This window comes from Fulmarus glacialis, unplaced genomic scaffold (assembly GCF_000690835.1).
Source record: "Fulmarus glacialis isolate BGI_N327 unplaced genomic scaffold, ASM69083v1 scaffold22968, whole genome shotgun sequence".
Lineage (NCBI taxonomy): Eukaryota > Metazoa > Chordata > Aves > Procellariiformes > Procellariidae > Fulmarus > Fulmarus glacialis.
Window position 1 is genome coordinate 6,668 of NW_009226691.1, and position 12,761 is coordinate 19,428.

Genomic DNA, 12,761 nt, shown 5'->3' on the forward strand with positions numbered 1-12,761 from the left:
TGGTTTAGCCCAAGCAAAAAGGAGCACCACCTTTCGACATCAGATGAGGGCCAGTGCAGCCAGTTGCACAACACACAGAGGTATTTCCCGTGTTATTGGGACTTCAGGATAGAGCACTGAAAAAAAAAAAGAAATCAAACTATCTGATTTAATCCAGACATCTGGTAGCAATAATGGAGCTATGCATTCTTGAGCACCATCTACTGGTATGCTGTCCATAAAAGAGTGACATACAGGCAGATATAGAGCACCCTGTAACAGCTATTCTCATGTAAATGCGTAGGGCTCCTGGCCAGCACTATGTACAGCATTTATAAGCTCCCAATCAAACCTTACAGCTGGGATCTTGGGGCAAACTGCTTTGAGAGCAAAGTGTGAGAAGGTTTCCAGGTCCCTCGCGAGGCCACGTGCTGATGGTTGTATCTCCTCCTGCAGGCAGTGCCACAGCCGGTGGGTCTCTCCGCGATGCTGCAGTGCAAACACGCTCAGGAATTCAGCTTCGGGCCCCGGGCTCTGAAGGATGCGCTGATCTCCACCAACCCAGCCCTGCAGGAGCTCTATGCCAAAGCTTTCTCCAGGGCGGAGAAGCTGTTCCTCTCCGAAGCCTACAACCCACAGAGAACGCTCTTCTGCACGCTGCTCATACGGACGGCTTTCGACTGGCTCCTCAGCCATCCCGATGCCCCTGAGGACTTTGAGACATTCTATCACGCCATACTGAGGAAGAAGCAGAACTTCTATCGAAAGCACATTTACCTGCAACCTATAGGTAATGTGGGCATCTTCACTGAGCCACCTGGAAAGATACGGGAGGGAGGTGGGTGGTGCTGAACGCTACTAACATCTTCTTCTAAGGACTAACCTGCAAAATGCAATTGCCATAGCAAAGATAAGTGTAATACCAAAGGCTCTGACACGCCCCAGTCCAGAGTCACAAGCCATGATGACAACCATCAGTAGACCTGTCCTGTATATGGCATATGTGTCCCTGGGTGAGACTTGCTATGAATATATGTATGCATACATACATACATATATATCTATATGTAAAACAATGCTGGATAAAACAGCATTTCTGGAGCTCCATCCCTTATGGTTCATTAAAAACAGCCACCCTTCCCACATTAATCTTTCTGCACAACTTAAATAGGAGACAACCTTCCTAGTACATCTGCTCTGCTAACGAGAGAGTGTACTAATGCCTCGAGCCACCTCTCAGAAAGAGCCGCCTCTTCTCTTCCATATCTGTATAACCATCTAGAGATGTCTGCCACATCCCAGAGTAAGCAATTAACTAGAATGAACCAGCCTTATTCTTCCCCAGTTGCTGTGGCCAGCCCCATAAAACCCCTTTGGACCTTATGATTCACCCTGGCTTTAAGGAACTGATAACAGAGCTTCTCTTCCTAGACTTAATCGAAGGGCCTGCCGGGCTCTCACTGCTGGATTCCCTCCAGAGCTGCGTTGAGTCTTTCTTCCTGGGTCTCCGTGTGAAGTGCCTTCCCTCCATCCCCATCTCTTCCATTCATTGCTGCTACCGCCACAGCCGGGACACCGACAGGGTGCAGCTTCACGCAGGTAAGGACCTGGGAGCGGGGAGCCCGTAGAGACATCAGCTTGGCACGCGGGCACGAGCCCTCCCTTAGGAAATGCCTGAAATAGCCCTTCATTGCCTGAGCAGGGAGGGGATGAGGAAGGGAGTGAAAAGGGAGAAATCCTGTTCTCATGGAAAACGCAGAACTCTGAGGCTGGAAACAGGAATAAAAAACAAAGTGACTTTCATCATATTTTCCTCTGCTGTCTGTATTTTTCAATGCTGTTATGTTTAGGTCCAGCTCTGCGGGAAGGCACTGTAGATTTGGTGTAGCCTGAGTTCTCCCATCTCTTGTCCAGAGCCAAAGTAAATTAGTGGCCTGGATGCCGTGGGTAACTCACTGGCCTTTCATGTTAGGAAATTTGGGTTCAAGTGTCACACAGCTCCCCAGGGAAATAGGTTTCTCAGCTGCCAAACTCACTCACGGTGCACAAACATCCATCTGGAACAAGCTGTTTGCAGGTACCGCGGGCAGCACGTGCCCAGCACAGACGCAGCGATGCGGCTGGTCCCGCTCAAGTCTGAAAAGCCCGTAGGGAAATCCATATACTTCCAGGTGCTTATTTCCGTGGGTTAGCACTGAATTCACCTACATCTCTGCCCTTAGCTCTGCTTTGTTTTAACTCTGTGCTTGGCACCACTTCAAAAGTCAGGTCTGCTCATACTCTGATTTGAGGGGATGGGCTACACAGCCATGGTTCTCCATCCGAGATGCTGAATCCAGCAGCTCTGCCTATCTGTGGCTTGGATTACATCCTCCTCTCCATGAGCAGCAGAAATTCTGGCTCTTGCATGCCTTCCAGGGATGCTTCATTTTAATGAACGTCTCTCTTGTATTTGTCCAGATGGGGTCCTGAATTTCCTGAAGAACAACAAGCCCATGGATGCCCTGTGCGTCCTCGGACTGACTCTGCTGGACCTTTACCCATGCGAGACCTGGAGCTTCACGTTCAGCAAATTCCTGCCAGGACAAGGTGGGATTGGTGTCCCATCATCTCCTAGCACAGCATGCGAATAAGGCAGCACTGTACCAAAAAGCCTTCCCTGGGAGACTGGAATAGCCAAATCTTATCCTTAACATTTTATTCACTACCTGATAAGAGGAACTAGGTTTTCCCAATTAAAATTAGGGGAGTCAGGGCTCCCGATCCAGACAAAAGTAACTGAGATGCTACAAACCTTTTGGGAAGTGTATCTCATCACACCCTGTGTGCTCAACTGGACTGTGCTACAACAGCTTTCTTTTCATGCTGCCTAAGCTGAGAGACAATCGTAAGAGAGCTGATGCCTAACTTGCATGCGCTTCTCTTTACAGAAGTGGGAGTCTGCAGCTTTGCCAGATTTTCTGGGGACTTCCCCCAGGCTGGCTGTAGCAGCTTGAATCCGCTCACACAGAAGGAACGGTTATGTGAAGTCAGCAAAGAAAGCAGAGACCGGACATTGCCGTTCAGTGCCCAAGAGATGGTCCAGTGCTGTAAGGTAGGACCAGCAATCTCCTGCATCCCATATTTCTTGCCACGTAGGGTTAAATATTTCAGGGCTGGGCATAACCCATCTCTCAGCCCAGTGAAGCAGGCATGAGACTCTGCTCCCAGAAGACACAGGCAATGACAGCCAAGTCCACACACTTACACAGTCCCAAAGAGCTTATATTTTAGTGCACCACGTAGACATCTCTTACTCCCCCTGCCACTGGAGCAAACTATAGTATCAGCTCTATAGAGAGGCTTCAGCATTTGCCTTATGTCATGCAGCAACTCTGAGACAAAAACCCTGCCCAGCTCCCAGGTTCATGCTTGGGACATCTCAGTATTTTGCTTGTCAGGCAATGCATGGGCAGTACGATCTGTTAGTTGATGAAGTATTCAGAGATTAATCAGAATATCTAGTGGAGTTGTGTGTTAACTAATGGATAGCTGGGAAGGGGTGACTGTGTTTTCCTCAGACATTGGTATCCATAAGGGGAGAGGACCGCTTGCCAGACCTGCTTACACGGATGGATGAGAAAAATACCTTAGACAAGTTTGCACCTATATTTATATGCAGATGCCCTTAAACCCTATCCATCTCCAACACATCCGATTCACGAGTGCTGTCCTCCCTCATCCCAGCATCTCCCGTCCGCCCTCTTGCCAGCTCTACTTCTAGCATTTCTCCCAAAGCTGGCCCACACAGTGGCATTTCTGTCTGCCTCCCCTGGTATTTGCTCAGGATTTTCTAGTTTGAGGTCCCTTCCTGTAGTAATTTCAAATGATGTTAGGTGGCAATGGGAGGAGGAGGGGAATCCTCCCTCCTCAGCCTTTCCACGGTTGCCAATTCCCAAGGCAGTCATGCTGGGCCAGCTGACTCCAGCTTAGTTTTTGCTTTGGCACAAACGTTTAGAGCGTCTGCTTTGGAAGGACCCAGATCTGTTATCGTCAATAGCTTCTTACAGATTTCTCACATGGTCTGTGCTGCTCTTTTCAGACCCCTGTGGGACTGGTTTTCCCCTTAAAAAAAACCACAACTCTGTCCTTGAGGAAGAGTGACAGCAGCACTGCGCTAGAGCTCTGAACATGCTATTGAGAGGGTCTTCCCACAGCTGCTTCTAAAAAACACACCCACCCCTCTTCCTCCACCATATAAACATGGATGTTGGGGTACCTGGGAAGAAGGGAGTCACGTTCCCCTTTCACCTCGGAAAAGCTTAGGCTGAAGGACCACCGGGGCTGAGCAACGAGTCGATTAGACTGTCAGGGAGTGGGGAAAGTGGAACAGCAGAGGAGGAAGAGGAGGGGGCAGTGGAAGCAGAAGTGACCGTGTGCTCCTGTGATTTTTGCTTTCCTGAAAGGTGACCTGTCACGAGATCTGCCACCTGATGGGGCTGGGGACCTGCCGCTGGCTGCAGTGCATCATGCAGGGCGCGCTGAGCCTGGACGAAGCCCTGCTGCGGCCCCTGGAGCCGTGTCCCATCTGCCTTCGGAAGCTGCAGCACGTCGTGGGCTTTAAACTTGTCGAGCGCTACAGGGTGAGAGACAGACCCACCAGCCCTTCGTGGAGCAAGGGGACATAGCAGGGAGCAGAGCGGCTCACCCCAAACCACAGCACTAAATGTGCTGTAGCAGCGTGTTAAACACAGACGCTGCTCTCGGTGCAAGGTGCTAAGGGAGAGAGCTTACACCTAAATAAGGGGGGTGTTGTACACATGGTCTGTGACTAACGTAGCACTTTACACACTCTCTAGGGCTTTTCGCTGTTCACAGCAAGGGACGGTGCAACAGTCCGACCACATTTGGCTACTTCCAAAAATAAGGTGGGGTGGGCAGGCAGATTTCAAGCCAGCGTGGCAGTGAGCACAGCAGTTCTCACATCTCTGCCCTTTCCCGTGTGTGACCGTGGTGTTCTGCCTCTCTGGGGCTGCTGGTGACAGGGGGAAAATATCAAGTGCGTACTTTGCTGCAGTTCCTCTGTTTAAAGATATGAGAAAGGATCACGAACTATTACCCCTAGTAAGTGGAGGGTCCCAGACTCATCTTTTTGTCTCTTCTCTCCCACCCATAAAACTGCTAACACCACATTTAGACAACATCAGGAATAGTGCTAAGATGCCCTTAGCTCTCGAAAGGGTTTTCTACCTCTGCTGTCTGAAAAGTAGGATTCAGGAGCCAAATGGCTGGTGGAATAGAAATAATGTCATCATTCTCACTCAGCACCCTATCTTCTCCCTGGTTATAATTCCTGTCTGACACACATCATGTTCAGAGACAGGATTTTCCACGGCCGCCTATTTTAAAGTCTGTGGGTTATATTTGTAACAAGATATGTGCAGAACGAGAACAGGGATGGCTCTAGTTTCATTCAGCTTGGAATCAAATGCACAGAAGCACGGCAAAGGACATGTGGGGAAAAAACACGTCTGTGTGTTGTGCTGCTTGTCTGCATCCACGTCTCTGGCTCCGTGGCTGTTTGGTCCCTGCTTCTGTCCAAGAGGTGCCTAAATTGCCCAGACTACCAGAGGAATAAATTCTGGTTTATTTAAACACCCAGCCTGTCAGCATCCAGCTATTGCTTTCTAGAAGAGAACTACCATCTGCATTAAGCTCTTCTAGAAACATTTTTGCCTTTACACCTGCAGTAAACACTGTAATTGGCTCAGCATCCCCTGGCGACAGTGAACACAAACCTGAAGAGAGGACACACTTGCCAAGTGTCACATCTGCTGCCTTGTCAAGGAAAAGCTCGGCTAGATGTAGTACAAGCTGGTATAAGAGAGTTGTGATAATCTCTGTAAGAGGCTTTGCTATAGCATTGAGAGGAAATATAAATGCCAGAGATGAACTAAATAGTTAAGGAACCTGACAGAAGAGAGCACAAAGCATTTGGAGACAATATCAGATAGCAAAGTTACTTGCTAAGCACGTTTTGAGAGGTTGTGGCTGGCCAAGTGCAAGTCTGAAGTCACATTTCCCTTTGGAAAACTATCACGGATCCCCACCTGCCACATAACAGCCCCAGACGCTCATAATAAATACAGGAAATGCCAGACACAAAGCTGCTCCTCGCCAGGAGCAGGTAACGCTGCTGAAGTCTGCAACTGAGACGGTTACGGGCAGAGAGCACGTGGGACAGGAAACCAGTCCTTATGCAGGAGGAAGAGCCCCTCAATTTATTTATCTGAGTTGCACTCAGAAACATACTCCATTTTTTCATCACAGCTGCTTATTCCAGCATGAGTCATCTTGAAAACTGAAAGCAAATCAGTTCTCATGGTGTTTCCCCACCACAACCAACATTTCCACCTGCTGCTTCTGCAGCATCCCAGGCTGTTCCGCACGTAGTGCCTAGGTTAGCTGGCAGTGGCCACACTGCAGAAGAAGACAGTGCTCGAGCTGTTAGAAGTTGGGTTAGCTACATCCTTGCCGTGGTGTTAATCGCAGTATCTGCTCTCGGGCGCAGTGTGGCTGCACTGCTGCTGGGAATGACAACGCTGCCATGGCAGAGGGGTTTGAAAAACTTCCAGTGCTGAACCTGGAGCCCCTTGAGGTGTCAGACAACAGGTTTCATTCTTAGTGACTTACTTGGGGTGGGCATCCACTTCAAATGCTCTTGCCTGCAGGCAAGCTAAACCCACAAAGAGGTTATCCCTCTCTAATTAAATAGGAGAACATAAAAAGAGGCTGCAGCCCTACAAACCCTTCCCAAGTTCGAATCAATAAACCACCCAAAGAATGAGACACAGGAAAGATTTTGGGGTTTTGGTAGCAATCTTGAGTCAATCATCCCCTCTTTTTGCCTTAAATAATCTAAATGTACTGTTTGAACATCCTCATGTCTGCAGCTTTTTCTCTTCTTGGGAATTGGGCTAAGTGGCAGTTGTGATTCCTTCCCAGATTCACTACTCTTGGGAATATTAAGAGACATTATAAAATCACGGGCTCGTTGCAGCTTTCAAATAGCTTTGCTGTCCCCTTCCCTAGTCTGGCTCCTATTGCGGCTTCTGGTGCCTTCTTTGTTTTTAAACGCAGAGGGAGGGAAGGGCTATTGGAGGTGGGATGAGGCAGGAGAAAAGTTGTCCCTTTACATTTTTTCTTGCCCCAGAGGGAGGGGGCAGGGTGGATTAACTTAGCTGAAAGAGTCCATTTTATTCTTGTATGAAATTCTTCCCTGAGGCTTCATGCACAGACTGAAATGAGAAACAGGGCCGATTTCTCCCACCCACTCAATTTGAGCTCTTTATCCTTTCTGTCACTTGCCTGAAGAGAGAGCAATAGAGGAGGGAAGGGGGAGGGAGTAGCGGGGTGCTGCGGGAGAAGGGAGCTCTGTAGGGCTGGAAATCTCCTGCCCACTTCTCAAACACTACAGCTCACCCTGAGCTGAGCACGTACGGACCCAGCACGGTGACCGGCATCTCAGGTTAATACTCTGTCACCCTTGTGTTCCCCAAAGCGATCGCAGGGCTTTGTAAAGGTATCAGCTGGGAGCTGCAAAAAGTAAAAGTGAGGAAAGAGGCCATAAGAGTATGAAAAAAGCTGAAAAACACATGCCAACAAGGCAGACAAGGAGATCACCTTTTATCCAGCGATGACTGGAATACTGCAATTCCCCAAAGCATAAGGAATAAATGTGCCAGAAGCAACCCGTTATATGCCCCATTGTAGCATTTAATATTTAAAAAGGAAATTGTCTCAGACATTTTCCTTTCATTAATTCTTTCCTGGAGCCCGGCCTTCCCACTTGTGCATTTCAGCTCAAGAGGGGAAGAGCTATTCTTAGGAATAAAATGCACATTACCACAGGAGTTAACAACATGATGAAACAAGATTCTTCACCGCTATCTCAGGAGCTTTTACAATGACACGGCTTCCCCTGGAGAGGCACTGGTTTGGCTCTCGCAGAGATCATATCCGCACAGCAAGGAGTGAATTTGTGCCTTTTTTCTCCTGCCATCTTCAATAATGAGGCAGATACAGTCCACATCTGGCTGGGGGCAGAACTGCTACAGGTGCTGACTCCAAGAAAATGGGGCAAGAGAAAGCCCCTGCTTTGTAGGGCAACCATGAGCTGTTTGAACCCATCTCCTGGCAGAGAGCACCATAGCATCTGAAGCTGAGCCACCCAAGATAACTAGGTTTACCTGACAAGCACTGGGAAAGGCGTACCTGTTTTCTCTCATTCTCTAAAATGAAACCTTTTCCTCTCTCTCCACAGAAACTCTACGCTTGGACACAGACTGTGTTGTCCACGTGGCCAAGGCAAGAGTCAGCAGTCCTGTCTGCCTCTGAGGACATCCTTCCGTTCAGCTCAGACTCTGGGATGTGCTGCGAGAACGACTCCGAGGCTGTGACCTCCTTGTCCGAGCCGCTGACACCGGACACTTGCAGCCAGGCCCTCTCCATCAGCCAGGAGCTGGAACAGGACGAGCATTCGTGTTCGCTGGCGGAGGCGCACAGCCAGCCCCAGTTCACTGGGCCCACCAAGTCCACAGATATCATTAAAGATTATGAACTGTGGCTGGAGATGTGCATTGCTGCCCTGGAGAGGAACGTCTCCGAGGAGGAACTGGCTCAAGTAGACAAGACCGTGGATGCCCTGGCTAAGTGGGAAATGTTTACAGGACAACTGCCTGCTATGAAGAAGGACCTACCCTTTGCTAGGGACACCACCGGGCTACGGAAAGTTCTCGGAGACAAGTTTTCCTCCTTGCGGAGGAAATTGAGTTCCAGAAAACTGTCCAAAGGGGAGTCATCCCCTCATCGTTGGCGATGGGAAGAAAACTAGGCTGGGTCTGCGTTGGGTTGGGCCAGCTTTGCTCCCACAGCTTTGCTTACGTTACTGCCCTGCTTCTGACCTTTCTCACCACAAGTAGTTGCTGCCAGAGAGAAACAGCAACTCCCCACAGGAATAAAAGGTGTTTCTTTTTCTGAGACTGCTAACATATTTTTGATGTGATCAGTTCTTCTCTAGGGGTTTTTCCTGTGCTGGTCTAAGCAACAGCACAACTCCAAACCCACATCAAGTCCTATGTAGGTGCTTGTATTTTCTTGCCATGTTTCTTTTGGTCTGAAGTCAACCAGGAAGAGGTCTATGCTAAACACTAAACATATTCACACAAAAGCTTGGTCCATCTGAACAAACAGATGCAAATTAAACCAGGGGACAGATATTATTTCTCCCTCTCCATTTCCCCCCATACCAAATGTTCATCTCTGTTTTAGCTGCTGCCCCATCAGCTGGAGGTTGCACTGAGCACAGCCGAGGCTGACGGACTCATGCTATGAGTAGGGAGGGAGAGGGAGATATGGAGAAGGACGGGCACAGAGTCAGTGAGTAAAGCAGAAAGATCCCTGGCAGTTCGTCCACCATAAAGAACAGTGTTAGTGTGATGACTGTCTTTTGGCAGATACTCAAGGGGATCTCCAGAGCTGCTTTAGTTCAAACAAAGCCAGGCTTGGAGCCATGAACTGTAACTACTCACATCCTCTGTAGATTGGCACAGGACAGAAAACCTTTGAAAACATTCACACACTCATTGATTATTAACTTAAAAGGGGGAACTACACATGCATTCCTTTCTTTCTGCCTTGAGAAGTTAACACCCTGGCCCTTTCCCTCTTTCCCGCTCTGTAAGTCACCCTCTGAACAGGAACGGGTGCTGTGCTGGCACCAGGAGCTGCAAAGCCTGCTTTCCCATTGCCGGGGCATGCCGTTCCTCTCCAGCTATTTATAGACAGAGCTCAAAAGGCCGACAGGTTTTCGAGCTCTGTAACACCAGCGTGCCGGGGGAAGGCTGACCCTCTCCATCCCCAGTTCGTTCAGACCTCAGCACTGATAACACTCTCTACAGCTCACAGCTACTTGGCTACGCTTCAGATTTCTCCCGTCTAAAAATATCAGCAGGTAGGACTGGGTCCAGTTCAGCTGGGAGGAGAGAGAGGATGTTTCCCTCAGAGGAGCTAATAGCTTTGGCTTTCCTGAGCGCTTGCCCTGTGCACTTTGAGGGCCTCAAACCGTGCAGTAACCCTGCAATGCATTTTTGGAGCAGGAAGGGAGAGAATCAGTGGAAGACTTTTGAAAAAAACTTGAGATTTACTCGTGCAGGTGAGTAGAAAAGATGACCTCGTAATAAATTCAACTGGATTCCGGAAACACAGGCAACTTCACATCCGCATGATTCATACAGGGAGAAAAAAAAGGAGTTCTGGCTTTGGGACTGATGACGGCAATTCCTGGAAACATTTTTTTCCAGGCTGCACGCCTGGACTCGGCGCAGGCGCGATGCAGCAGAGCCGCTGCTGCCGCCCTCTCCTGGCAGCCTCAAAGGCGATGGGGTTCTCATCCAAGACATTCTTCCCAGCAGCAGAAATTTTCCAAACAAATCCTGCTTGAATTACAAATCCATGTACTGCCCCATACTTGCTCAGTTGTTGCCTTAACAGATTTACTATTTTAAGCAATAGATTACTTTTTGTTCAGCCTTGTTTGCTCTTACTTGATTCTGTACTGAATTATTAGGCTGAACTTTAGAAACTTTACAGAAAGAGGCCATAAACTCAGGACGACAACATTGCCTAAGGGAACATAAAGTCCAAAGACAACAGAGAAAAGGGGTGGCACAGAAACAAACTGAACTGCTGGCAGAAGTCACAGATGGGAAACTCCCTACGTGACACTTGGCTTATAGACTCATGTTAGCTCTCTTGTGAAAGCATGGATTTCTGCTGAAGAGTTGTTGCTTACCAATAACAGGTATTTTTGACACCATCACTGACAGAACCACCACTTACCAGCTCAGTGTGTCCAGAAGGGCTCCAGGTAAGAAATAAATGAGCTTCACCTACTTGCGTGGGCAGCTCAGCAGGGTCCGTAGGGGCAAGATGCAACTTTGTGGTGACAGGCAGAAAGCGGCTGTTACGCTTTTAAGTCCTTAGGTAGCTGGAGGAGAGAAAGTCCATGCAATATTACACTGCAGGTTTTTGGTCATGCAAAGACATTCCCACAGAGGTGGCTACTCTTCGCATCAGCAAAGGTGATGCACATGACAGCACAGCCTAACATTTTGTTCCCAGGGTCTGTAAGTGGTACTTTGCACTTAACACTACACAGCCTACACCAGTGTGAGAAAGGACTGGAGGCAACCTGGGTCACAGAGGGATAAAATAACTGGCCAAGGTTACACAGAAAATCAAAGCCATAACCAGGACTAAAGCACAAAGGTGCAATTCCTACTCTTCTCTGCGTGCACCAGAGTTGTAGAGGGGCAGAAAACAACTAACAGAGGAATTAGAAGTAAAACAAGTTGAAGATAAGCCCCTAAATAAGATTTCCTGCATTTTAAGCAGCACGTTTCTGGTGAGATAATTCTACTTGGGAGGGTGTGGGAACAGCAGCATAACTTGCAGCTGATAACCTGCCAAGTAAGCTGTGGAACAGAAATACAGATGAGATACTTAGGAGTCATTTTAGAAGGTCAAGCTGCAGATCAACCATCAGCAACAAGTAGTAGGGTACTCTATGTATAAATGCACACCCAGGAGTTACTTGCAACTCAGCAGCCAAGACTAGAGTTGGTTACAAATGATCCAGGAACAGTTTCACTATGTAGTAGGCAGTGGGCAGGAGAACCTAGGTATTCACTACACAGCATGTCAGCCACAGTTTGGTGAGCCTTCTGCAGGAAGACAGGCAGCGAAAGGAGCTGGGCACCCAGATGCGAAAGAAGTCGCAAAGGGCAACAGTACCAGCAGCCTGCCACAGAGCTCCCCTGGGCACGGCTTCGGGGCTCTGGCTGGCAGCCTCCCTCTGCAGCCCCAGGAAGGCAGCGCTGTCATTTCTCTGCCTCGTGACCCGTGGGTGTCTTCTTGTGACAGGTAGATGATCTAGAAATGAACTCCGCACATGACCTGGCTGCTGCCTTCAGGAGATCCCCCAGCAGAACCAGGTAACTCCTTCCTGAAGTTGCTGATATCTTTCATGCAACGATCCCTAAGGCAATGGTACAACATGGATTCACGTTAGACTCATCTGCCTCAGAACATCTCCCAAACCACACTGACTTGTGGCTACCTAGAACATCCTCCTCAATCAAAGTAACTCCAGTCATACCCTTTCTGCCCCAAGCTCAAGGATACTTGTTTTGAAGCAACTTCTAAAGTTGCTTTTGAAGCAACTTCTAAAGTTTCTGAAGTTCAGCCTAATGATTCAGTACAGAATCAAGTAAGAGCAAACAAGGCTGAACAAATCCTGTAATTCTGAAGCGAGCAGAAAACACAGTCTTAACAGCTTTACGAGCCCATAAGGACAAATATCTTCTCCCAAGAATAAACAGGCAGAACATTCCACTCCTACTCTTAAAAAAAGAAATTGCTGTAATTGAAGGGAGTGGGGGTACAATGCAACTGTCCACAGAAAACAACGAAAAAAGACCTCAGACTCTTTTCTAGTTAGGGGTGAAATTGCCTACAACATCTTGCAAAGGTGGGAGAGGAGAAACCAGCGTCTTCCATAGACATTTCATTAGCAGCATCCAGCAATTTCTGATTTAACAGGGGATATGACCACCTCCCTCCCCTCAAAATGGTATTTTTAACTGAAGTCCATTTCTGCTGTGCAAAATTGAGGCTTTAAAGGAAAGTTACATTTTGTAAAAATCCCTGAAAACTCTTCCTAATAACTCTTCCTGCCTTAACAC

At 48.3% G+C, this 12,761-nt stretch overlaps 1 protein-coding gene across 1 annotated transcript; it reads left to right on the forward strand.

Moving 5' to 3' along the window:
* Positions 1 to 440: 440 nt before the first annotated feature.
* Positions 441 to 8,991, forward strand: AMZ1 (archaelysin family metallopeptidase 1). The gene is made up of 6 exons (XM_009582900.1): positions 441 to 769; positions 1,411 to 1,578; positions 2,440 to 2,568; positions 2,910 to 3,073; positions 4,425 to 4,601; positions 8,282 to 8,991. Exons 1-6 carry the CDS (start codon positions 466 to 468, stop codon positions 8,849 to 8,851), a joined length of 1,512 nt encoding a protein of 503 aa, XP_009581195.1. The 5' UTR covers positions 441 to 465; the 3' UTR covers positions 8,852 to 8,991.
* The last annotated feature ends 3,770 nt before the right edge of the window (positions 8,992 to 12,761 follow it).

What these genes read in the sequence shown, in the direction of transcription:
- AMZ1 (XM_009582900.1), top strand. Translation starts at nt 466, where the DNA reads ATGCTGCAGTGCAAACACGCTCAGGAATTCAGCTTCGGGCCCCGGGCT. An exon ending in CATTTACCTGCAACCTATAG is followed by an intron (nt 770 to 1,410) that starts GTAATGTGGGCA and finishes TTCTCTTCCTAG; the next exon opens with ACTTAATCGAAGGGCCTGCC. An exon ending in AACTTGTCGAGCGCTACAGG is followed by an intron (nt 4,602 to 8,281) that starts GTGAGAGACAGA and finishes CTCTCTCCACAG; the next exon opens with AAACTCTACGCTTGGACACA.